The 27,389-nt window shown below is 31.5% G+C and overlaps 1 protein-coding gene across 1 annotated transcript in view; it reads right to left on the bottom strand.

Annotated features, from left to right (window-relative positions):
* LOC129220226 (TOX high mobility group box family member 4-A-like) overlaps positions 1-27,389 on the bottom strand; it is a 105,045-nt gene that overhangs the window by 54,971 nt on the left and 22,685 nt on the right. Inside the window, exon 2 of the mRNA XM_054854590.1 lies at positions 14,356-14,442. Coding sequence (XP_054710565.1) covers positions 14,356-14,418 — 63 coding nt within the window. The 5' untranslated portion in view covers positions 14,419-14,442. The remainder of the gene's footprint in view (positions 1-14,355; positions 14,443-27,389) is intronic.

The raw sequence follows: 27,389 nt of genomic DNA, 5'->3' as shown, positions 1-27,389 counted from the left end.
AGAGCAACACATTCTAAAAATGCAAAATTAATTTATAAAAATAAAATAAACTGATCTTTCTTAATTATTTTGTTAAAAAAATCACTTGTTTCAAGTCAATTGATTTAAATCAATGATTTTGTTTTAAAAAATCACTTGATTTAAATTAAGTTGATTTCAATCAACGAACCCTTCTGAAAATATAAGTAAAACGAATTAAAAAATCGGTTTTAGAATTATTTGATTTTGTGCGTATACAATCAACACCAGTAGCCTATACAAAAATTAAAATGCACCCGCAAGCATTAATAGATAAATGGGGTAAGTGCAGCAAAAAATAAAATGAAAGTGAAACTAAAACGAACTAAAGCACATTATCTGAGAAAGGTTTCTCCCTTTCACTTAATTACTAGTTTGGACAAATTATCAAAATATCTATTGTTTCGTAAATGGTTAAAATTGGATAATGGTCCCGAGGAATGTCCAAGGAACAATATACTGTAGAAAAGTAATAAGTGATCCATATTCTTTAGATAAACGATAAATATAATGTAAAATATGCCACGACACATTAATGCCAGCTCTTACGCTTATCGTTGTGTAATAACATCCATTTTCTCCCCTCTCCTTTTCTGAAGTAGAACTCGATTTTTCAATAAGATAACGCTTAAGGAAAATCTCCTGATACTTATCTCCTTTAGAGACAATAGATCAAACTTTCAACGTTTACATTGATTCCGATCGAAAAAGGCGGGATAAGAAAGCTTTTTAGTTTTCATTATTCAGTGCGAAAATAAGATAATTGCTGAAATTTTTACGAGAAACAATTACTAAAAGAAAAGCTACCTTGATTCAAATTATGTTTGTATATGTAGCGTTGTTAAATTTGCATTTTGTTGTCGTCTTTAACTTGCGAACAAGGATATATAATTTAGAGTTATAGTACATAGACCTTTTTGTGTGGGTTTCCGTTTTTATTCTTAACACTAGACGGCACTACTTGATATGAGGTGAGTGGAGTACCGCACAAACTGGAGTGGTGATTTCGTTCTTGATATTGACAATGATTTCCAATTTGTTAAAAATCCTTATGATTAAAGGGAAAATTCTAATAATGGGAGAAACAACTGAAAGAACTAAGGAAAGATTCTAATGATTAAAGAAACAGTTATAAGATCTAAGGAAAAAAATCTCATTATTGAAGAAACACTCTCAAAAATCAATGAAAAATCGTAATAACTAAGGAAACAATATTATGAACGAGGTAAAAGTTTTCAATATTAGCTTCTTAGTTTTTGATGACTAAAGAAACGATATTAAGAACGAAGGAAAACATCTAATGACTGAAGAAAAAGATCTTAAAAACTAATGAAAAAATTCAACCACACAGGAGGAATTACTTACGATAAAATGAAGAATCTTAAAGACAGTGAGACAATTTTAAATATGACTAAGTGCAAGACTTTAACAGCTAAAACGCGGACATTTTACTTTCGTTTTAAAGAAAATTACATTTTTGTTTCTTCCTCATTTATGATCTAACATCTGACATTAATGTACCAATGTCTTAAGTGATCGCTTTTTTGACCTCGTACATTACTTTTTGACATCGTTTGTACTCAATAGATAGATTGAATTTTAAGTCTAACCATACATTATTTTTATGTAATTGTTTTCAATTTGATAGACCCATTTGTAATGTGCAAATGGACTTTCTTTTTACTTTGTAGTTCTAGAATACTATTAGTTTTAACACTTTGTGGGTTTTTACGCTCATTGTTGGGACACAGAATCTGTTGCTTTCGTCATATTTTAAACTTCTACTTTGACACACCACAAAATATCGACCAAAGTGATTTTCATTCTTTAATTATTATCTCCTCGTTTTAAAATTTTCGTGTTGCAAATTTTCGTATTTCACTCAAACTAATTGAGAAAACATCTATTCCATTAAAAAAAAAATAACTTAAAAAATTACTAAAAACATATTAATATATACTCGTTAAATAATCTTAATGGGTGCAACAAACATAATAGTTCGCATTGTATAGATTTAAGTGCATCTCTAAAAGGTAAGTCGGTATAAACTATGTATTTGCTTATCCAATACATTATCTGAACTCTAACAATGAGCTGAATGAGACATAAATGCTATAAAATGCAAATTTCATACAAACGGCCAGTTATCCAGTTATGTTCCTATACCACCTGTTTAACCATTTTTTTTTACCTGATCGGTCACTGCGATTCATAACTATAACGACACACGTTCAACATGAACGCCATAAAACCCGTGACATTTGAACTTTTTATGGAGCCAAAACGGCGATAACTTTTATCTTCTGGAAACCATTTAAAGCGATCATACAATTTCAGATTCCTTTAATGTGGGTCTACACAAATTACAACCTGCCGAGTCGAGTATATTAATCATAGGAACAGGGTTCCTCTTGCGTTCTCTGTTATTAGGCTTTAATGCGAATGCAAAACCAAGTGGGGGTTGTTGAACATTTAGAACGCAGAAATCCAGACGATGCTTTTCGTTTCGAGAGCTATTCATGGTTTTAAAGCGAAAGCAGTTCAGGTGTTTATTAAATCATGTTTTATAACGGATGAAATGTGACTGTGGCAGTGGGCAGCATAAATAATGCGAGTGGAGGGTATGCAGCTTTATAGAAGGCACTGCTTCAGTTTTGTAACTTTTTTCATTGGTTCTTGGCCAGGTGGCGAAAACAGATTATTAGCTTTGAATCAGTAACAATTCTCATAAATAAACTCCTCTGATAAAAGCCGATTTTATATGGCACGTATTCAGTAACTTTTGCTTTTACGTTCAATTATTTTACGTTAATCAACAGCGGTTTAACGTAAAACGTTGTTGATCACTGTTTACTGCTCTGCACAAAGATATTTCTTTCTGTCTTTTTTTAGTTTGTGTTGAATAAACCATGGGATTTGATCACACGTTCTTTACATTTTACGCAAAAAACTATATGATAAACGAACCTTTTATTTGCTACTAAAATATTATCACTAAATAAATAAATTATAAAATTAACAAAAAAATGGCATATTTTTTTATTTTTTTAGTAAAAAAAGGAAAACATTTCCTTAATTCAACTTTTGCATTGCTGAAAAGAATTTGAAACTTTTTAAAAAGTATTTATGAATTTTTAAAGCTTTTGTGAATAAAAACCTTCAATTGGAACTCGCTTTTCTGCCAAAAATTAAAAATATTGGCAATAATGTTAAAAAGTACTAATTTGCAAAAACTAAAATCATGTGTATTAACGTTTGCGAAGAAACCCCTTTTCTAAGCGAAAAGATGAGAATTTATGGACCTAAAGACATTCAACATAGAACACTACTTTTACGCATTAAGCTATTTGCTGTTCGCAGCAGTGCCTTTGACGGATGTCGTATCATCCACAAGCTCATCTCTTTTGGATTGAAAAACATGTTTTTTGCAAACCCGAAACGCGTGTCCAAAATTTACAGCAAATTTTTGCGATTTAACGTTGAACTTTTCTGGCCCAACGGTATTTATTTATCTCTCATTCAACACATGATTGCAATTTTTTGAAATTTTGTGCATTTTCAGAGTTTTTGTTTGCAAATAACTCACATAACTGGGCAATACAATTTTCATTTGTTAAGATTTCTAAATTAGAAATTCATTTTCATAATAAACATTAATTTTACTGTAAATTATGCATTTGTTTCAAAAAAAAAACATTTAAATTAATTCTTCCTCTTTTCTTTTTATTATTATTAATTTTCCAACTCTGCTTAACGAAAAAAAAAATAATTATAATGAGTTGAGATTAAAAACAATTTCTCAGAATAACAGCGAATAAAGAATATTCAAGGTTGCGAAAAGTTGTTTAAAACTGCTTTAATATGTATGTATACGCTTTTCAAAAGAAAAGAGCCTCCTACATATTAATCAATCATCTTATAAGAATGATCAGATGCTCTGATTCAAGCAGCATACGATAAAAAAAAGTCGATAAAAGTTCCTAAACTAACCTACATTCGATTTCACGTTGCTCTAATTTTAAAACCAGATTTAAGCACTTCAATTCCGCAAAGAAACAAATCAAAAGAATAAAACAAAACGCAGGAAAAGAACATAAAAGTAGGTATGAAAAAAAAAGATAATATAGATCAGAAATAAAACATAACTTAAAAATATGAGTTTAATAAATAAAAGTGCAAATTTCGAACAATAAATGCAACTTTGAAAGCAAGTACGAAATATTTTTCTCATAAAATTCTTTCATGCAAATAGCGTAAGGCTTCAATGACTATGACCTCTTTGGAATGACCAATGAAATATTTTTCGAACTTGAGTTATGATCGGAATTGGCGGATGAAAAATGACGTCACAGTGTCACGTGAAATTCCAGATAAAGTTATAGAAAGTCATTTTTCTCTTTTGAATGCCCCGCGATATATTTATCAAGGAATGGAGAAAACTGCATGTTGGATTGTATGACGTTGCACATTTTTTAGATTGATGTATAGAATTCTTCGCTTGAATGATAATGCATGATGCAGCCATATCCCGGTTTAGTAATTGCTTCAGGATTTGATAAAACGGTACGGATTTGAAAAAATGACTTATAATACACAGAACAGTGAAATATATACGTATATAATCCTTCACAGTATTCTTTTTGCAAATGCAGCACAAATGTAATTTCTTTGGTTGTAGTGATGACAGTTGTGGAAAAAAGAAGTATCCGGTTGTTTTACTCAAACACATATGAATCAGTGAGAAGCAAAGGGATGTTATGTGGACATTTTCAAGTTTTGCGTAAAACGCGTTTAAAGATAACATCCTAGGTAGGCTTCCATTGATTTTTTTTTCTAAATCATGCTATACAGCTGCACCTACCGGGGCTACTAGCTCCATCTCTTGCCCATAGACATAGGAGAGGTTCCCCTACTATTTATACTGGTTATTTCCAAATCTTTAATTTTGCTACTTACACCCCTTCGCTTCTCGCTGCCTGATATGTATTTTAAATTATACAAAAAATATTTGTACTTTTAGTTTTAAGAGCAATATAGTCTGTTCTGTTACATGATTTTTTCTTTCCTCTTTTTTTTGTTTTGTTATGATTTTGAATTTTTGTGAATATCCTTATCAAAATTCGAAGATATTTCAATCCATGCGTCTGTCATTACTTTCTTGCTCTCTCTCTCTCATTCATCCATTTCTTCGTTCAAGTATATGTAACTCTTCGAATTTCTTTATAGAGAATTCTACCCCCCCCCCCTTTAACATGTTTCAAATTTGAAACACAATTAAAAAGAATAAAACGAAACGCAACAAAAGAACATAAAAGTAGGTATGAAAAAAGAGATAATATAGATCAAATATTAAACATAGTTTTAAAAGATGAGTTTAATAAATAAAAATGCAAATTTCGAACGATAAAAGATAAACTTTCCCACTCAATATTGTCTTTTATACGATTTAACAATGGCTGTACATAGTACGAGGGTACGCACGAAGGGGCGTTCATGGCGCAGAGTGATATTAAAATTTTAAAGGGGTTTATTTTGGAGGGTTTTTGATCTCATTTTGGGGATATTGTTTTTAGGTTCCTCCGTAGCAATTCAAAAGGTTTCCTACTGTCCTTGAGGGCGGGGGGGGGGGGGGACCCTTGCATATCCACTTAGACTTTTACTCTTAAACTTTTCAAAACATTCCTCAAAATAACATTTAAGAACTGAAGGACAAAGTTGGTTTTTGACGAAAAACTGAGTTAAATTTTGATTTCAAAAGTTATTCGCGATTCAAATAAACTAAACAAAATACTGCAGTCTCTGGCCGTTGGCGGCTGAAAGAGGCTAAACAAAATCCTACACACCTACAACTGTCGGGCGTCTGTCTTCTCTGCAAAAAATTGAAATATATTTACCCCGTTGGCTAATTTCTTAAATTATCGCTAGGTGGCGTGTCTAAGCTCTAGAACTTCGAACTATCTTTCTTTCGTGGTGTAACAAACATTGATATTTAAGTGCATGATTTATCTACTCTACGCAAAAAAATCCTGAAACAAAATTGATTACTTTAATACATGATGATAAAGATTGGTCGTAATCTGCAAATAAAAATTACACGCAATTCTACAGTACATAAATTGTGTTACCGATACAAAAATTAAAAAAAAAATTTGATCGTCCAACAGCCTCATCTTGTAACAAATATTTTTACTGTTCTGATTAAACAAGTGTTGCCACAACGCTTAAGAAAAATTAACTCCAGATTCATGTCTAACGCAGAAAAGACACTTAATTTATTACTGTTAATGAAATTGTTATTTGCAAAACATTTAATGACGAACACTAAATTAAAAAAGGAATTTATTCGGAAAAGTATCCTAATTATTTCATCCCGGCTAATTACTTTGCGATCCAGTCAATATTTAAAACTGCAGGCGCGTTTAGTGCCTCAATTAAAACTAATCACCCTAATTAATTAACTGCAACTTCTTTCGTGGGGTGAAATTTTGTAAAACGAAACACTTTAATCAGCCAATTAAAGAAGAGCAGGATGCCATCCCACCCCATTCAAAAATCTCCCCTCCAAAGGAAAAGGGGAAGAAAAAAAAACAAATCCCTAAAATATTCCCCATTTGCTATTAAATTTATGAATCGCAATTAGACATTTGTTTCAAAGAAGGAAGGGGAGATTTATTCAGAAAAAGAGGGAAAATTCATCTGCCTTTACAGGGAATAATTAAAAATATTCCCCTATTCAAAAGTAGCGTTGCCATGAAAATCCAATTAAGCTAAACACACGTCAATTGCTGCTCATTGTTTACATCATTATGCTTGGTAAATAAAATACAAATGAGTTGTATTGGAATTTGGAGGGGGAGCCGAGGATGGGAAGAAAAAATCCCTACATTTATGAAAGGATGTTGTGGCAATTAATTTATGTTCTATTAATACATTAATAAAAGTGCTTGCCTTTCATTTCTAAATTCTGAAATTCATTAAAAAGAAAGTAAGTTCCTGCAGAATTGTTAAAAACATTATGAGCCATGCATAGAAATTTGCCTCAACCAAATATTGTGCAAGGAGATCTGCCATAACATTTTGTGTATTTTTTTTCCCGTAATCGGCTTGCAGTTTTACTCCAAAAGGAAAAATTTGTCAATATTTCCTGCAAGATAAATTCCTTTTAAATAGAATTAGTTAACAGAATACTACGCTTTTAAGTTAATTAATTTTCTCATTTTCAAAGAGCCTTTTTTTTTTTAATTTTTAGTATGGCAATACATTTGGTAATTGTAACTGCAATAGCGGAACGGATGTATGTAAAATATTACATTTTTTGGAACAAACCCAAAAAATGGCGGTTATAGGTAAACAAAACTAAATTGGAAAACGTCATTATCTATAAGTGAAAACTTTTAAATGGAGAACTTTATAATTTAAACAAAATGATAATTAACTAAAAGCCGTTAAATTTCAGATCGCGGCAGATTTTAAAAAGCTTAGAAATTTCCAATTTTAGAGTTAAAGCAAACATTTAAAGGGTTTGCAACGTAGGTGTGAAAATATAGTCACAAAACGTAATTATAAAACTTTTAAAGAAAATGATTTATATCTTTTACAGGTCTCCTCAGTAGACAAGACTTTCTCTTCATAACATCAGTGACAGTTTTTGCTTTCGTGTAAGATAGTCATGAAATTTTTAAGAGATTGAAAAACTTCTGCACATATCTGCAGTAAACAAAACTGCTTTAAAGTTAATTTTCTCAACATCAGTGACAAACTATGTTTTTGTTTTATTCGCAAAACTTAGTTATGAAAATATTAATGATATTTATTTAAAAAAATTGCATATATCTGCAGTAAACAAAACTGCTTCGAAATTTTTCTTCTCAACATAAATGATAGACTAAGTTTTTCCATTCGCAAAACTTAGTTATGAAAATATTAATGATAATTTAGTTAAAACATTTGCACATATCTGCAGTAAACAAAATTGCCTTAAAATTTCTCTTCATAACATTAAAGATTAACTGCAATTTTTTCATTTGCAAAACGTATAAATGCAATTTATGAAAAACGTTTGCACATATCTCCAGTAACTAAAACTGGGCTGAAGTTTCTCTTCATGTCACCAATTATTAACCGAGCTGTTTTATTCTCAAAACGTAGTTATAACAATATTAATGCAGTTAGTTTATTAAAAACACTTTTGCACAGATCTCTTGTAAATAAAATTGCTTCGAAGTTTCTCTTCAGATTATAAATGATCAATTGAATTTTTTCTCAAGTTATAATCTCATAGTTATAAAAATGCTAATGCAAGTGATTAAAATTTTTGCACAGGTGTGTAGTCAACAAATTTGCTTTAAACTTTCTCTTCAAATATTAATGACAAATTAACAGTTCTTATTCACAAAAAGTAGCTATGGAAGATTTAATGAGCATCAATGATAAAGTGGCAGTTTTTTCTTTCGGAAAACATAATAATAAAATTTTTGAATAAAATTGACTAAAACCATTTGCACATAAACAAAGCAGCTACGAAGTTTTTCATCATAACATTAAACAATTATTTTGTAACTTTATTTTTTAAATTGTTTAATTAGAAAAAATGGAAACGAATGAATTTTGTTAATAGCAATTTCTTCTAAACATGTCGCGATTTCAATTACAATAGAAAGCTCCCTCCCCTCTTTTTGATTTGATGAAAAAAAAAAACAGAAACAAAATATTGCACTCGATGACTTAAAACCCATTTAATTAAAATACTTTTACTTATTCACTCACGGTTCAAAATCTCGCCAAAAGTAAATCACAGCCAGTGATAAAGTAAGCTCACAGGTAACCCATCTGCGAAAGCCTTTAAAACGCGATAACCCGTCTTGCATATTAATCGATCCATTTATATACATTTCGCCTTCATTTTTCAAACATCAGAGCAGGCGGTGCTTAATGGATTGCGATCCTCTGCTGTCAGAACTTTTGCTTTGAAACTGAAAAGATACACGGTTGCATTTATGAGGGGAAATGATCCTGATTCTGAATTAGAGTTGGTTGCATTCAATGCAGATTTAAGATTTGCATGATAATTTGCGGGGTGCACGAAGAAAACATTATCTTTTAAAACAGGAGGGGAGTGTGACAGATAACCTTTGCAAGGAATGAGGGTCTCGTAAAGAATAAGGTATTAAAATGTAAATTCAACACGCGTTTTGATGTTAAATGGAATTATTTCTTCCAAGCAGATCAATAGCTACATTGTAAAATATCAGCAAGTGGCGATGCTATTTGGAACCAACTTTAGTTGACAATTATTAAATGTTTTTTTAAATGAATAGCCAGGTGGCATTTAGTATCACATGAACAGTCTTTTATGGATCAATAAAATGATCCTGATTATGAATTAGAGCTGCTTGCATTCAATGCAAATTTAAGATTTACATGATAATTTGCGGGGTGCAAGATGAAAACATTATCTTTTAAAACAAGAGGGGAGTGTGACAGATAACCTGTGAAAGGAATAAGGGTCTCGTAAAGAATAAGGTATTAATAAGTAAAGTTGTCACCTGTTTTGAGGTTGCGTAGAATTTTTTTTTTTTTTAAATCTAAGCAGGGTAATAGAGCTAAATGCAAAAACATCAGCAAATGGCTAAAAATATCGACTATTTGGTGCCAATTTTAGTTTACAGTTATCAAATGCCTTTGAACGATCCGCCACGTGGTATTCATCATCACAAAAATAGAGTCCTTAATTAATCTATAAAATGATCCTGATTATAAATTAGAGTTGGTTGTATTCAATGAAGATTTAAGATTTGCATTATAATTTAAAAATTGCTCCAGAAAACGTCTTTCTTTACAACAGGAGGAGAGAATAAAAAAATAACTTTGCGAGGAGTGTAGGTCTCGTATTTTTTTAATTCAATCTCGACACGTGTTTCACGAATCATGTAATATGCTTTCATCTGCGTTGTATGTTGCAGAGAAGTTAATGAATAAGCAACTAAAAGGTTATGTTGAATTTCAGAGAAACATTAAGATAAAAACGTATGTTACCAAAAATGATTACCAAAACTTTTATTAAAGATTATTCCACACATTTGTGCCTTAAACTACTTCAATCACATATTAAAAACTGACAAAGCACGCACCTAACAACAATACTAACAGAGGGTTCCCTAAAAAAATGATCGTGGCAGTCAAGGGCGCCCATATGCAAAATTTTAAGGGGGGGGGGGGCTCAAAAATTTTCCTTACGGTTTAGCAGAATATTTTTCCCGTGAAAACCGATTTCAGTACATATTAGAGATATTAAAATTTGACATTTTTAATAACTTATTCATTAATGGCTGGAAAACAAATTTTCATACATTTTTGCAAAGAAAAAAGTACTAAAAGCAAGGAAGTTCTCATTTCTAAGGGGAAGCTTGAGCCCTACCTTGCCCCCGTATATAGGCGCCCTTGGTGGCAGTATTTTGTATGCTGTCAGTTCACAAACTCGCTAAAATTTGAACGTACTTCATCCTTCGGGATTCTTTTCTCTCCTATCATTAAATTTTACGAATATCCAAAGTCATTTGAATGATTTACAGGAACAGCTTTCATTGCGAAACGTCTTATTGGGTTCCGCTAACCGAGCCTCATTTTTTTTTTTTTGAAAAAATAAGAAAATTATAATTGGAAAATAAAGTTTTTAAAACATAGTTTCAAAAAGTAATTCTATTGTGACCGAACCTCGCCCACGCTTTTTAAAGACATACTCTAATTAAACATCCAAACGTGCAAACGACTGATTATGTTTTGTGCGTGGTTACAGTTTCATGAAAACATAAGACAACTATCGCCATGACATCGTAACTTTTAACCTGTGAGCATAGTATGAGTGTGCCACTGTAAAAAGTTTTGTGCGAAGTTAACTATGTATTTTTTGTATTATATAACTGTTTTTGAAGGAATAAGTCTCAACAGCTGGATTCCTGGATTATTTAAAATTAGGTACGACAAATGTTGTATTTCATTTTAATTTTGGTAACATAAAAGAAGAAAATACGATTTCCAACTGCAATGAAATTTATAAAAGCTTTGAACAGTTTGAAGAATATATTCGAATTAACTAACTAGCAGGTTCCATTTCTCGATTCCTTTAGGATTCGTTACGTTATTTATTTATTTACTTTTCAGTTTCATAAGCATAAATGCATCATCTTTAAAATGTGAACGTAAGTTTTTATTCACTATTTTCCAAAACCAAAAAATGCTGCTCCACTTTCTCCATTAAGTAAAAAATCTACAATTTGTCTTAGTCCAGATCATACAACAATTTCTGGAACGCAGCAAGAACAAGAACATATTTCCAAAACTGAGTATCTTCCTGCGATTAATAACAACCATGTTAAATATTATATTTTTTTGTTCGCAGTGAAGAATCATTTTTAATACCCACTCATTATTTTTCATTGGAAGGAAAAAAAAGCAATCAAATAGTTTGTATTCTGAGAACGTTAGAACTTCCATTTTTCCCCCTTCAAATTTTCTTCTATATGATCTGTACGGAAAGCAATTTCCGATCTAATGAATGAAATTTGCATTCCTTTTTCGAACACAACATTCGAATTGTCGGAACATTCGCCGCTTCGAACGCTCCCGCGGAAAGCACGATAAATCAGACGTCAAAAATTGCCTGAAATACTTTCCTTATCATTAGTCTTAGATTATTGCATAAACAACAATGATAACGAAAAAGCGGAAGTAAATATTTCTGAATTTCTGCTTTCTGAATTAAAGTGAAAACAATGAAAAACATCACTTCGTCAGCCGAAACCCTTGGTATTATTCCTCGTATATGCAATTCTAGCAGGACCGCTGTCAGTATTCCCAAGACTATTGGGTATCTACTAGATTCGGTGTCCTTTTTCTACTACTTTGGGCTTACTTTATCGTTTTTGAACATTAAAAGAAACTGGCCCAACCAGCTCTTACCCCCTAACCAAACACCCCCTCCTCTTTTCCGGACCAAAGTCCCTGAAAACAGGGACTTTTAGGTTTTCACTGGCGATTCTTGCTTTACCCTATGTCAATTCCCTGCACACCAAATATTTTCAAAAAAAGAAGAAAAAAAAAACGCCTACTGGTGTAATAATGTTTTGTAGTAACGAATAAATACCTTTGTGATTGAAAATTAAATTAATGAATTACCAAAGTTTTGGTGCACAAAAATTTGTAAATTACTGCAGACACGTGTTTCGTGTATTACTTTTTCCAATTCAAAGATATGTGAGCTTTTGGATGAAAAGTCATCCGAGGAATGCAAAAGTCATTCGAAGATTTTATTCGGATTGGTATTATTTATTGGAAATTATGCATTATTTATGAGATTTCTCAAAAACATATTACTTACCAATTTTTTCTTGATGAAATTATGTAATAAATTTCGACTCCAGGTTTCATTTTGTCTTATTTGTTTTATTAATTTCCATTTTTTTTCCTGCACTGTCTCCTGTTCCAGCATGTTGCATTTCTTAGATGATTTTTTATCCAAAAGATCACACTTTGCATTGAAAAAGCTGCTCTTTGTAACACCGAAACACGTGACTCCAGTAATTTGCAATTTTTCTGCACCAATATGTTGGTAATTCATTGTTATTATTATTATTATTATTATTATTATTATTATTATTATTATTATTATTATTATTATTACATCTTCTCATTCTCAATTTGGATTCTCACGGCCAAGGCTTCTTTCAGAGAGATTGTCGAGACTTAAAGGATTATATTTTTTTCAAACCCAAATGACGTTCGTCGCCTTGCCTACGAGTGTGCTGTTGAATTTAGCATTAAAATTCCATCCACCTGGACTTCAAATAAGATGATCGGAAAAGATTGGCTTACAAAATTTTTAAAACGAAATCCGGAACGATCCATCCGAAAACCAGAACTATTTCAGTTAATTCGAACTAAAATACTTTAAGTTTTGTTAATTTGTCACTGAAAGACTATAAATAAAGAGTTGACTGTCAAATAGAAATTTTATTTTATCTCTAATCATTTATCCTATGGTTTGGGTAGACATTATAAGTGATAAACTTGCCCCATACCCATACCGTTGCTCAACTTACCCCATCTATGGGGTACGTTGAGAAGGTTTGGCTTTTTTCATTTGCCGCAAAGGTCCATTCACGATCAGGAATGCACATAGGGAGTTCTTCGTCAGAAACTCCGTGATACGGAATGTCTATACCTATCAACAATGACTGAATATTTGGAGTTTAAAAAAAAATAAAGAGGTCAAAATTTACATTTTGAGCCAAAATTGCCCTTTTCTACACGTTTGATAGGAAATTGTTCACTATTTCTTTCCCCTTTACTTAAGCTTGATTGTTGAACATGGGTCACTTGACACAAATTTTATTTTCGAGGTAGATCCTGCAATGTCGGGCAACGCAGTTAGTGTTTCCATAAGACAGAACGATGAAAAAACAGAAAAGAACACGACACGAACACATGAGATTAATTCATAATACGCTGTTATATAAGTATAGGAATTTCTTTTCATGTTTCGGGAGTATATTAATCGGTAAATAAAAAAGTATCAATCTGAAAAAAAAAAAAAAAACCATCGCTGTTAAGAAAAGTAAAATGGAGTCCCCCATCAGATGCACTCATAAGAGAAAGAGAGGAAATCAAGTGTATGAGCATTCACAGGCAATACAAAAAATGACATTTGATGTATTCATAAGACAGAAAATGGAAAGAAATTATAGGAAAACTCTTTAAAGAATACAAACACATAAAGCATTTATAAAAGAGTGAAACAAATCACCAATACATGCATTGTCAGAGATACTGTTAGGACTTTTCAAGACGTGAAAATACTTCTAGACATTTTTAGAAGAGTGAAAATCATTTTGATGGAATGAAGTATGTGCGAAAATATTGATCAAGTTCCATAAAAAACACTAATGATGAAATGAAAAAGGGCATCGAAAAAAGAGATGAGTACTGTTTGGAATGTTTGACATTATGTAGTTAAAAATATAGCAAAACATTCAACTGTAATATTTTTTAAAGTACAACTGCAGCCCCCCCCCCCTCCTTCCCCTCTTCTACGATACTAAATTTTCATTTTTAGTGCTAAAGCGTGAAAATACGCTAGACTAAATTTTTGAGTCGTTTTTCAAATTTTTAATGAGTAAAATACAACTCTAGCAGCACTAAAAGTATATGTGTACTATAGTTTCTTAGGAAGATATACAGGCATGAGATCAACATAAAGAGAAAAGCGTTAAATATTTTGACCTTTCAAAACGTTAAACATTAGATGAAATTTTACGCTGGAAAAGAAATGTGATTACTTACGTGATCTACGCACATGTATCCGTCACCATTTTCTTGACCATTCGCATTCATGCTCATCGCCATGGCTAGGTCAAAATTGTCCACAGACTAGAAAAATAAATGAATGAAAGATAAATGAATGGAAAATTAAAGTTATTGCTGTCAAAATAACTGTGTACATTATACAATAAAACATTTTATAAAATTAAGTGTCAGTAGGAAAAAAAAATGATATGGCTATTGAAAAACAAAAAAAGAGTTATTTAAATATTTAACATGAATTCGAAACGTGCATTGCAGTTTTGAATGTAAAACTAAGTTAAAAATATGAAGACTCCCGGTTTTGTCCAGTACATTGTGCAAAATAATTCTCTGAAACACATTTAAATCGTGTGCAACGGTACAAGAGTGTTAAAACTTTCGCGTTAAGAGGCAATATAGAAGTTATTTGAAATAGTGATACTAATGTCTTATCGCATTAAAACAAGTTGCTTTGTTTTAAAAGGTTCACATTTATAGAGACATAGGGGAGACTGGGGATACTTGATCCCTACTTTAGATTTAAATTTTTTTTTCTCGGCTGCAAATTGTCAGTTTTCGTGAACAAAGATATTTTTTCCCTCAATCTGACAGCATTTTTTAAGTTGAAATTAAACAGATAGTTTTGGTACAATATTTTTTTTTTTAATAACTTCATAAAGGAATCATGTATCCCCACATCAAGGGATACATGATCCCTTAATGGATGATACTTGATCCCACTGAGAAAATACATAAACTTTTCATTAGATTAGCAATTTATTTATAAATTTCAGTTTTCTACATAGTGTTTCAAAAAAAAAAAAAAACTATTTCTAGTTTTCTTTTTTAGATTACAATAACGTGAACACAAAATAACATTATTTTAAATTCCACTAGGACATTTGTAAAAAAAAATGTATACAACGTAAATGAACTTATGATGCTTTTGATCAGTAACTTATTCTCTAATACAGTTGTGAAGAATATATTTCATAAATAAAACTAACATTTTTTTTAAATAGCGTAATGAAACTCAAATTACAACAAATAAAAAAAGAAAAAAAGGACGACAAGCATAATATTCAACTTATTTGCTTCTTGTCCTGCAATAGTAAAATTAAGAATTTTATCAATTGAAATAATTTTAAAAAAGAGGATGAAAAATGTAAGTATCACCATACTTATAGAAAAGAATAGAAAGCCTAGCATATATTTTCAAAACCTGAAAAGACAAGTGCGAACTATTCGTTTGTTGTAGTTCTTAAATTTTAACTCAACCCATCTGGATGTGTGCAACTTAACACATTCATTCTCATTTACTTCACTTTTGTCAATTTTTCAGGAAAAATAGATTGATTAAGCATGTTAAAGTTCTATACCTCTAAAGAAAACACCCTTTACTAGACGAGCAGGGAAAATTAAAAGTCAAAACAAATCTAAAATTTAGCTGAAAAAAAAATAATTAAAATTAATATCAAAACAAAAAGTTATTAGCAAATTTCACTCATGACATCAAATGATGATTTACGATCGTCCAAGTTATTTCCAAAAAAGAATTCTTATTGAAACTCTCATAGCAGAGCAGCAAATTTCAGATGCAAGTATTAAATTTGCTATTCGTAACGTAAATTCTCAAAGAAAGCAATAAAATCTGCCAGTTAAGCAAGTGGGATAAAATGCAATTTATAGTCGCATTATTGTGCCGTGGCGCTTTTGTGTTTGGCGATCAAAATTCATATATCATGTCTGCAAACAAGTGAAAATATATCATTTGATTCATACTCTGTTTCTGTTGAAAAGCAAGCAATATACTTTTACGACTGTTTTATACTTCGGGAATTATAAATAAGGTCATGAGAGTCATAAATTATTAATTAAATGGCAAAATAAGTAAAGGAGCAATAAAGACGCTGATTGATTTAATGTTTCAGAATAAATTACTCTGATTTAAGAAGTTGAACTTAAGTAGCAAACATGGCTTACGTTTTAAATTTAAAAAAAAAATCAAAACTACTTTGAATTTCAGAAAAATGGGGTCAATGTAGTTTGGGAAGGAAATGACTACTTAAGAGCAATTAGATTTTGAGAAATTTATAATGGTATTAGAACTCTAGTATTTGATAAACGACAGTAAAAATGACACAAACAGTTATTAAATGTAAAAAAACTGAGAGAAAACTTGTATGCTTTTGATTAAAGTTTGTTGGGGTTTGAATTGAATACAAAGTGGCGCAACAACCTAATAACTCAACATGTCAAACTAGTAAACAAAAAACATAAAAATTATCTCGGTAATAAAAGTAGCATTTTTTAAAAACAAAATCACATTGAGGTTTCTTAATTTTGGGCACTTATTTTACACCCAGTTTTTTTAATGCTGCTATTGTTACATTTCCTTTTGTTTTCATTGATCTCAGGTTCACTTTACTTTCTTCGTTTTTTACAACCACGCGATTCACAGTAGGTCATTGTTGGCAGACGATTGAAGAAAGCTAAATGATTTTAATAAGTTTTATTTGGCCTATTTGTTAAATAAATACTTTTAATTGATTTTATGGCGTAAAAAAAGCTTTCTAAGAAATTTTGAATTTTCCTTCTTAAAGCTGCCTTTGCGACTAGTATCAGTAGTTGCGACTGTACGGGAGATCTAAGAATTCATAAAAAAGGTATAGAAGAAAGTTTAATGTGGGCAACAACATAATAGTTGCTTTTTAATTCATTTATATTCCGGGGAAAAAATCAGATGTACAGTTCGAGCAAAAGTTAATACTGACGACTCAATAAGAACGATATTTATTTCTTATAATTCAGTTTCCAAAATACAATAATCTTAATTTAAAGATTCATTTCAATTTTCCGAATGGTTGAATCCTTATGCAGTACACTCAAAAGACTTTAGAATCCATATGAGAAAACGCAATTTCAATTTGGTCCCCAGCAAAACTTAATGCTACATAACTTTTCCTTTTTGTTGCGGTCCAGCAGTAAATTTTAGTTAAAAGAATGAAAATGTAGCGATGAAACGAGCTTTACTTTGGATGTAAACGAAAATTTGAGTTTCAATGGTTTTAAAAAAAGTTTAAACTATTCATTGAATGGAAAATTCTGATTTCGTTTGTGTTCCCATTTCGCAACAAAATATATTTCTTGATGATCGTTTAAGGAGAAAAAAACATTTCACAAATGATAAAAGTTGATTTTGAGCAAATAAATATAAAAGCCAGATAGCTATCATTAGTTCCATGATAAAACGGAACAACAAATCTTTTAAAAAGCAAAGAAAAATCTACATACAGCTCAAGCTTTATGGCTCTAAGTTAAAACGAATGTAGAACAATGAGCACGATAATGGAGAAAACGCCATTTTACTTTCTTTATGTTTAAAAGAAAATGGCAAAGCGATTTAGAACGTAATTTGATACTATCTTCTAATCAAAATATAACTAAAATTCAGCCACACCTTTTTTATTTCTAGAATGAACAACAGAGTGAGAGTGTAAAGAATGCTTAGAAATTTAGCTAAAAAAATGAACTGAACAATGATTGTTAACTGCAACAAATAATGTTAAGGAAGTTGAACTGCGTGTTTTTTGAAAATTGCATTTAGCTTTCTCGTTCTAAAGTAAGGCGTTACGGATCAGTGACTATGAAGGATAATGATTAACATAACCAGATTTCGTTTTACTATTTGATTTTTGAACAAAACTTCTTGAAGCTATATAAAATGCATTTCCGCTATCGTTACAAATATACAACCAGCTTTCTGGCCCGCTTTTTTGTTAGCAGGCAAAACAAGCGCGAGTTACAGAGAAAAACAACGAATTCAGAAGAGCCTTGAAATTACCTAAAATAAATATTTTATTAAATAATAGATAGTTTTAATGAAAAAGACAAAAGTTAAAATGACCAAGAAAAAGTGTCAGTAGTTAAGAGGCTTAAATAAAACATGTTGAATGATAGCTAAGAACAACTTAATAATTACGAGAACAGCTTAAAAGCTTCAGAAAAATCACAAGCATGGAAGAAAAAATCTTCAAAAGAGCAGTAATTGTTTCCTAACCTTTTTGAATAATCTTTACGATTAAAGAAAAATTCCAAATAGATACAGTTAAATTTTTGAATAAGAAAGAAAAAAGAAAAGAAAAAAAGGGAAAATATCCTATTGACTAAATAAATATATTTTAGAAATTAAAAAAAAAAATCTATTTATTTAGAACTAAAAAAGAAATTGTTAATAAAGTTCACAGAAAATGTTTGCAGAATTTCTGAAAAGTTAACAAAAACTGCACAGAATTCGTCTATTGGAATATAGAGCCGTAACAAACAGTTTTTCTCTTAAATTTGTATTTGCTACATGTAGGGTTTTTCTGTGTTTTTTTTAGGCTGGAAATCTCTGCAAGGTCCATAAGAAGTCAGTGCACATATCAAGGGAAAAATTTGAAATGTTATTGATTATCTGTGCAGATGCCCCAAAAAGTGTCCGTTGAGTGTGTTCTGAAAACATACTTATATCCTATAAAGAATTTCTTAAGATTCTATCTCAAACATGTACACGTGAAGAATATCTGTGGGTGTCCATTTGAATAACGTTTTTTTAAAATCTGTGAAAACTGTATAGATAATAACTAAAGTTTACTGATACTATAGATTAAAGAGGGAATTGATGTAGAGTGAACTAGAAATCTGTATTGATGCTATATAAAATCCCTGTTTTATGGATTTCGCAAGAAAGTTTGCACAGCTCAGTGACAACGTGTATATAGATTCCTAATTCCACGGAGAATGCCTGCTGTTCCATTGAAAATGACATCAGATTGCATTTGGGATGTTTGAGAAGTCTAATTAAAATCTTTAAGGATTCCATAAAGAATGATTGTACACCATTAGAGAAAATCCAAAGCCGGGTCCGTACAGAATGCTTGTACAGTTAAGTTCTCTAAATCATTCACGCGAAACTTGATTTTGAATTCCTGTCAGACTGCATTGACCATTTCATTTTTCTGACTTTTTTGACAGACGGTAAATAAAAATCGAGTTTAGATATAACTAAAAATATACATGAGTATATTTTTACACCATCTAGAAATGTTCACTGTTGATGGATTCTTTAAAAAACAGCAATAGTCGAATGTGTCAGTGTCAAAGTGATTGTTCCAACAGTCTTTTTCCACCCGACGATACCACTCTACAAATCAAGCAAACCAGTATCCAGAGACATTCGCAACCTGGTCCAAGTTTTAAATCCCACCGCAGATCGATGGAGAATTTGTATATTTCATAAAAATGTTTTCAGAGTTCACTGACGAAACCTGCACATTAGATTACCAATATCTCGGCAAAAATATCAACAACTTCCATGAAGAATATTTGGGAAGTTTACTTAAAATCTTGACAGATTCTAAAGAAAATGATTATACAATAGGGTTTGTGGGATACTGTTCTAATTCAGTAAAGAAGGTGTATTCAAGTCCGCTGAATCATTTACTTGAAACCTGATTAAATATTTCTGTCATGTTGCATTTGCCATTTTGTATTTCTGCTTTTTACGTCAAACAAAAAGATTGATCTTTCATAAACATTATAAAAACTTTTCGCAGAACAACATGTAATAACGGACACTGCTGATGAATTCGTAAAAGAACAGCAACGGTTGAATCTGTCAGTGAGAAAGTGATTTTTTCTAACGGCCCTTCCTCCACCAGACAGTCCACTCTCTACAAATCCAGCAAACCGGTATCCAGAGCCTTTCATTACTTGATCCAAATTCCAATTCCCACCGTAGGAAATTTACAGAAAGGAAAATGGAGCGATTCTTATTGTCAAAAAGTGGATACGTCCTTCGAAACAGCTGTCATGCAACTCCATTAACATTCGAAGTTTGTTTTTTCCAGTCTCAACAGAGAAGGATTTTCACGTTCGATAACCTCTTTTTCGTTGCAATTCCTCCCCGTTTGAAGGTCAGAGTATTTGGGGCAATCCGTTTACTTAAAATTCTATCTCAGTTGTTTCCGTTAACGAAGTTTATAAATACATGCTGCTTTTGATGCATTACGATTTTTTAATTTCAAGTTAGGCATTTCTCTACATCGCATCAATTATCAGCAAGAGATCGGTTAGCTTCAACTTTTATAAAAATTCAAAGCGTTTCCGTGTAGCGAACGCATTAGTTCGCGTGTTCCACGCTGAATCAGTAACAATCGTGATCAGTTAATGCCAGTGAAAACTACGTAATGCGATCAAATAATGTTTGAAACCATAGAAGTTCTTAGAATTCGAGCTTCATCATACATCAAGATGAAATAAACGGTTATCTGTTTTATACAAAAGCAATATACTCTGAAACTTTCTAATATGACTACCACGCCATATAGGCGTTATATCGACAATATTCACCAGAAGAGTTGAACTTCAGTTAGGCATCCAAATCATCTTTCGTAGCCTTCATCGAAAAAACAGAAGCATTCAATCCGCGATTCGGGTACACGACTGAGGTTCAACTTCTTAAATATTATTAGCACTGACTACGACTTAGGTATGTACTTCAACCTTGCGTGGAATTGAGAATCACAATTGGAAAGCCATTTTCAGCTATGTTCTCCAGCAAATTTGAATCTCAGTCGAACATCCGAGCCACCGATTGAGTACTTCTGATTGGTTGAAGAAAGCTTCGATCGACGATTCGGATGTCAGCCTGAAGTTCAAGTCGACTAGTGAATGTAGTCGTTATAGTGACTTTGACCAAGAGGGGAATAAAAGTATCTTGATGAAGTCATTTTGTTTCAAAGAAGAGACAATCAGAACCACTAATGAAAGGAACAAGAATCAAAGTTATTAACACTTCTTATTACTTGCTTTTTCAGGAAATAATGTTGGAATTGTTTTCTAGGCCATCCTCTATCAGTATTTCTCTCTGCTTAGCTTTTAAATATGAAATGTGCTTCAAACTAAAATGTACCAAACAACTTGGCGGAAAGAGATAAGAAAAGAGAAAAAAAATCTCATAACAGATTCGTTTTAAGGGCAGTCAGAACTTTAAAAAAAAGTAAGCAATTAATTATTTACATCTCAACTCAAAAACGACTGAATTATTTTAAAATGCATTTTCAATATAAATTCAAAATGGTCATCAACTTAAAAAGTAGAAAATGGTTAAACTACTAAACGTTCAAAGACAATTATCGTACTCTTTTACATGAAATGACGCTAGATAAAGAAGCAGAAATAGATTATTTATACATTTATTATTGTTGCATTTATTAACATTCATTGGCACAATATTGGTTATTCTTTGTTGCTGAGAATACCGTATTGTACATTTTCCGGAAAATGTACTTGATACTGGACTTTTTAGTTTCTCCATCTCTTTGCTTGGTTAATTCGTGGATAAGAAGATTTAAAAATAAAAAACAATTTATAAAGTTGATACTTTTCCTTTTTTTTTTTTTTTTTTGCAAAAAAAAAAAAAAAAAAAATATTTCCTACAGAAAAAAATATACTAGTTTTTTTTTATAAGAAACAGTGAGATAAAACCTCAAATTTTTTTTTTCAATAAAATTTAAAAGAAACTAAAAGGTGCCTTAATGTTAGGATTTTAACATTTAACAGCAATAGGAAACATATGTAGTGTACAGAATCATTGAAATAAATTCATTTTATAAAAAGAACTTGATGCATTACATCCGAATTGTTTCCGTTTCCTGCAAAATATATCCATAAAATTTATGTTGCGGAAACACTTCAGTTACACGTTAAAGAAAGGTCAGACTTTTTTCAGTTTACATATCTAGTTTCCGCCGGTTGAATAACAGTTTGTAAAATAAAATATGATTTACGACATTTTAAGACATTTTTCGTTATTATTAAACCGTACGCTAGATTATACTATAATACTAGTTCTGTCTCCCATATCAAATATTTATCATTTGAAAACTGTTTTATCCATCCTTTCATATGGAATTTTGTATGGGGGCATTGTATAAATTTGAACAAACAAATGAAGTAAAGTATTTTAAAGCTCATATCACATATTTCTCAGAATCAACAAATTTAATTTTTTTACTAGTATATTCATTTTGATGCATTCAGATTTAGAAAAGCTTCGTTTTATTAAAAAGAGTCATAAGTTACTTATTTCATCCTAAAACATTTTTTTTAAAATTTATTCATGTATTTATTCTACAATTATGTTTACATATTCACATTCACGTTTGTTGTTCAAGGCAGAAAGATGCCCTAAACAGTGTATCACAGTGCACAAATGCTATGAGTAATGAAGTGTTAAGCATCGCTTAGCCTATCAAACATGGTGAATTCAAATATTGCAAAAATAAATAAATTATTCAAATTATCGTGTTTTAAATAGAATGAACGGTAATGCCGCCTACTTTCAATTTCTCAGTTAGCATCTATGTAGCAAGGAACCAGAAAGCACTCAGCAATTATTACTCGGATTCTAAATCAGTAACGCGAGCTGAGAGGGCTAAGTAACTGTCAGCTCAAATACTAACCCTTTTACAGGGTAAAGCAAGAAAATTTGGCTTTTAAAAGCATTGCCATAGTAAATAAACATGATGACTTAATAGGTAAATATTATTCCAAAATAATTGAAATATAAAGCATAATTTTTAGACTAGTTAAAAGACTAGTTAAAAGATCCAGAACCATAGAACCATACAGCATTCGATGATACATTTCACTATTAGTGTTGAAATTGTAGGGGGTGAATTGAAGCACTAGTCTCTAAAATTCTCTTTTTTATTTATTTTCTTTTTTTTTTTTTTTTTTTTGCTTTTTTTACTTATGAAATCAAATTTCGTATTTAGTTCTTGAAGTTTTGTGTTCAGTAACTTATATAGATAAAATCCTTTGCACATTTTCAACTGCACTATAATGATATGAAATAACTTGCGCAATTGCATTTGTACAAAAAAAAAATCCACATTATCATTGAATTTAATTATTTATTCCGTAAAACAAAATACTTACAGTACAAAAATAAGAATACAATTACAAAATAGAAATACATAGACGGCAATTTTCTCAGAATTTAAACATTTTTCTACGGAGTTTGTACAGGCAAAAATATTCAGAAACGCAGAAAATAGGGCACTTGTAAAAGAGCAAAACTAGCGGTCGAAACCGGCCACAAGAAGACTCAATTTTAGTTGAAACTGAAATTCAGGAAACAAGAAAAGGCCTTTAGAATTAATTTTCTAAAGTCTGCACAGATGAAAAAATTCTAAAGACAAAAAACCTTCGGCTTCTTTTATGAAAAATATTTAAGTGTGCATTACCATCTTTGTTTTTTTTTCTTTATATTTAATTCTATGTTTGTTTTAAATTAAACTTCTAACAATATATGCTGCTTCAGCCACAAAATACAAAGTTCAAGGATATCTTTGAAAAACAGAAAAAAAAAATCCGCATTTAATACTAAATGAATCCAAAAAAAAAAAAAATCACTTATAATGTACCCTATTTTCCTCAAGATGATAGCTTACATGGCAAACTAAAGTAAAAGAAATACAGCTAAATATTATGGTTCGGCTCTAATTTCAAAAATGCTTTTTCTTCTGGATCTTGCCCTTGAAAATCTTTTTTAATCATAAACATACGTTAAGCGCAATTTTTTCCCCAGTATTATTATAAAATTTCAGAATCCTGGAATTTTATCAGCAGGTTGATAACAAACCCAAATCTCTATTATTAAAACAGCTCGCTATGGATGAAATAAACACACCCCTCTCCAAAACTCAAAAACGAAACGTCCGTTGGAAAAATAATATAGCTGCATATCAAATAATAGGTGGAAAGGGATGAATTAAATGCCTCAAGACGAAAATTTTAAAAATTGCATTTCAGATGCTTATCACTGGTATGAGTTTTAACTAGAGAACAGACCACACATGCTGCTTTATTTGTTATTCATAAACGTTAAACACCGTCTATAATAATGACACTCACCCATGCTGCAGAGGTTTGCAAAAAAGCAATAAAAAATCAACTTTGAAAAACCGTAATTATAGATGATGCTTGGAGCCGTAGCTATTTAAATGCATGAAACTTGAAAATCAAGAAAAGAATAAACTTTCCGAGGAACATTTTTTTTTCTCTTTCTTTTTTGAAATAATATTCATAGAGTACGCGTTTTGAGTATAATTTGTTCAGGGGATACAGAACGTAAATAGCACGTATTAAGGTTCTGTCCTTGAGAGACAAATGGTATATCTTCAACTCCTCTAGATTTTTTAAGTTATTCAGGACCGTAGTACTTAAGGGACAATTTAAAAAATAAATTCAAAGGATAAATGCATTTTTGTTAGAAGAAGGGCCATTTCATAGTATTTTGGAGAAATGTAGAGTCCATAACATGATACTTTTTTTTTAACCACTTCTATTAAATTTACTGTTTGATTAGCACATTATTTAAAATTATTGTGCGGGTAGATCAAACTCTAAGTAAAATAATCTGCTAATCAAATAGTAAATAAAATAGTTATAGCAATAAAAAATCACTTTACGGACTCTAGATAATTGTCCAAAATACTGTGAAATAAACCAGAAACCAATATTTATTTTTCAAAAGACTACGACGCATGAAAGTTATTTATACAAAGAAAACCAGGGACTAATACAATTACAAGGCGATGGAGATGATCGTCCCTCTCTTGAGGGACATTTCATCGGTAATTTTTCGATATTGAAGTTCAAAACACGCAATTTTAGACACATTTTATTGATGTTGGTGATTGATGAAGGGAGGATTGGGGCTCTCCCCCTAAAATGTTTCGGAATTGATGTCCGAAACCTTTGGAATTGATGCTCGAAACCTTTGGAATTGATGTCCGAAACCTTTGTGATAATTTTTGTAAGCCTGTTAATCTTATACAGTGTAAAAAGAAAGAAATAAAATCGCCTCCCCTTGACAAATTTCTGGATTCGCTCTTGAAGGAAATAGGTAACACATAAAAAAGATTTGTCCTCAAGAACTAACTAAATAGTACGTGTTACGATAGTTTATGTATTTGAGATCAAATTTATGGCATAAATATAATTTTAAACTTAAACAGCTTTTGTTGTTGCAAATGAAAAATTGTCGAATGTTTTCAGTTCAAAAATGGCAAAACCTAAAATATTTAACAACTAACGATATCTTTCATTTTTTCACTTTTAGAAAAAGTGAAAAATTACTGCTGATTATAGAACTATAAATATTAAAACAAATGAACCAATTAAAATCGATTAAAGACTTGTTCAGGGCAACCCTATTGTGTTTGTTAAGTTCGTCTAAGTTTATGTTGGTACTTAGAACTATAGCAGTACAAAAGCTATTTTCTATAAGAAGGAGGTTGATAAAAAAGTACAATCTAGTTTTCAAAACGTTAGGGAATGTTTTGAATTAAATAGATAGCAGTGGCGGTCGCTACGGAGGGGGGGGGGGCGAGGGGAGTGGTCCGCCCCGGGTGTCACCCGTCGGGAAGGGGGAAGACCCCAAAAGTGGAATTGCAAGTTTTTGAAAAATGTGAAGTTAAAATGCATTTTTAAAGACTTTAAACTCCAAATTTTTCCAGTAGGGGGGGGGGGGAGATGGAACCGTGGACCCCCCGCTTTCCCACCCCACATTATGGAATAAATACTATACTCTGGATAAGGTTCGTATTGTCAATACTTATACCTAGTAGTGGCTTCCTCTCTTACCAAAAAACTAAACCCCATTATCTTTCCCCGTGCTTGAAAAACGTTTGAAATAATTAAGGGGCCATCAATTTTATACACACCCTTACTCTTTTGAACTCTCGACGGTCTGCACATATGCGCCTAGGGGAAGTTATATTAAAAACGTGCATAGTTTTTTATTTGTCTTTTGTACAATCGTCCACTTAAAATTTTGTTATAACAGAAATGTACAGCTTTTTCTGAAAATTGTAGGAATTTCACGTTTTCATATAAACATAGAATATTAAAAACGGTTTTTTTTTGCGTTTTTAGGGGGGGGGGAAGGATGACACCACAAATTACCACCCCGGTTGTCCCACATGTTAGTTACGCCACTGGAGATAGTGTTGACTTCATTTCTTCTGCACAGATTGAAATCGAAAAAAAAAGTATAAATCAGAAAGACCAAGACCACTTGCAATCGATTGGAATCAATGTTCTTCTTCATGCTACTAATAGTAGCGATTTCTGTTTTGTGTTTATTTTAATATATCGTCGTACAGGATCCTGCTATGACCAGACAGTACTTAACTGTCTCGAGTTTTACGTTTCTACGATTCGATATATCATTCGAGCTCTTTTGTCTTCTCTTCAGTTTAGAGCAATTAAAACAAAACTTTACCATGTGATCAACATTTGCACCGATTTGAACGGACGGACAAATCAAGAGAATTCTCGCCAAAACTAAATGATAAAACTATGGCAAAATCCACATTTCCGTAGCAGTTTTTAATTCCAAATGACAACATCCCAACAAAACAAAACCTCTTATTTAGCCAACAATGGAGCCCGAAATTGACACAAATTCTCCCGCCCCGATGTGAAAGGCAGTTTGATACATACAATTCGAAATGTCAATTCGAAAATCAGGAGAACAAAAGGCAACAGATATTTATGATGCACGGGGCCATTATACCTCAATTTCCTGAATCTGTAGAACGAGTGACACCCGTGACAAAAGACTTGCAGGAGTGATAGCGTTTGTCCGTCTGTCTGGCTGTATCTCATTTGCAATGTTGCTTCATGCTCGAATGATTCGAGCAACACAATTTATGACACATCCTGACACCGTTTGCTTCCTTTTTCCGAAGCTTTTTTCATCTGCTCCGGAATATGTATGAGTTTCTTTCAAAAGGAAATTCGAAAATTTTAAGTTTCTGCCTCTGCCCTTTTTTTCCATACCGTTGCTACAAGAAATACCTTAACGCTTTTAAAACTGTATGCGTCGTAAAATCCATGTTTTAGCAAAAGAAGAAAAGCAGAAAAGTCTTTAACATTCGGGCGATGCATCAATTATAGTCTCGGCTGTCGAAAATATT

Source organism: Uloborus diversus, chromosome 4, assembly GCF_026930045.1.
Source record: "Uloborus diversus isolate 005 chromosome 4, Udiv.v.3.1, whole genome shotgun sequence".
Lineage (NCBI taxonomy): Eukaryota > Metazoa > Arthropoda > Arachnida > Araneae > Uloboridae > Uloborus > Uloborus diversus.
Note: the sequence above shows the minus strand (reverse complement) of the source record. Positions and strands in the feature narration are given on the sequence as shown.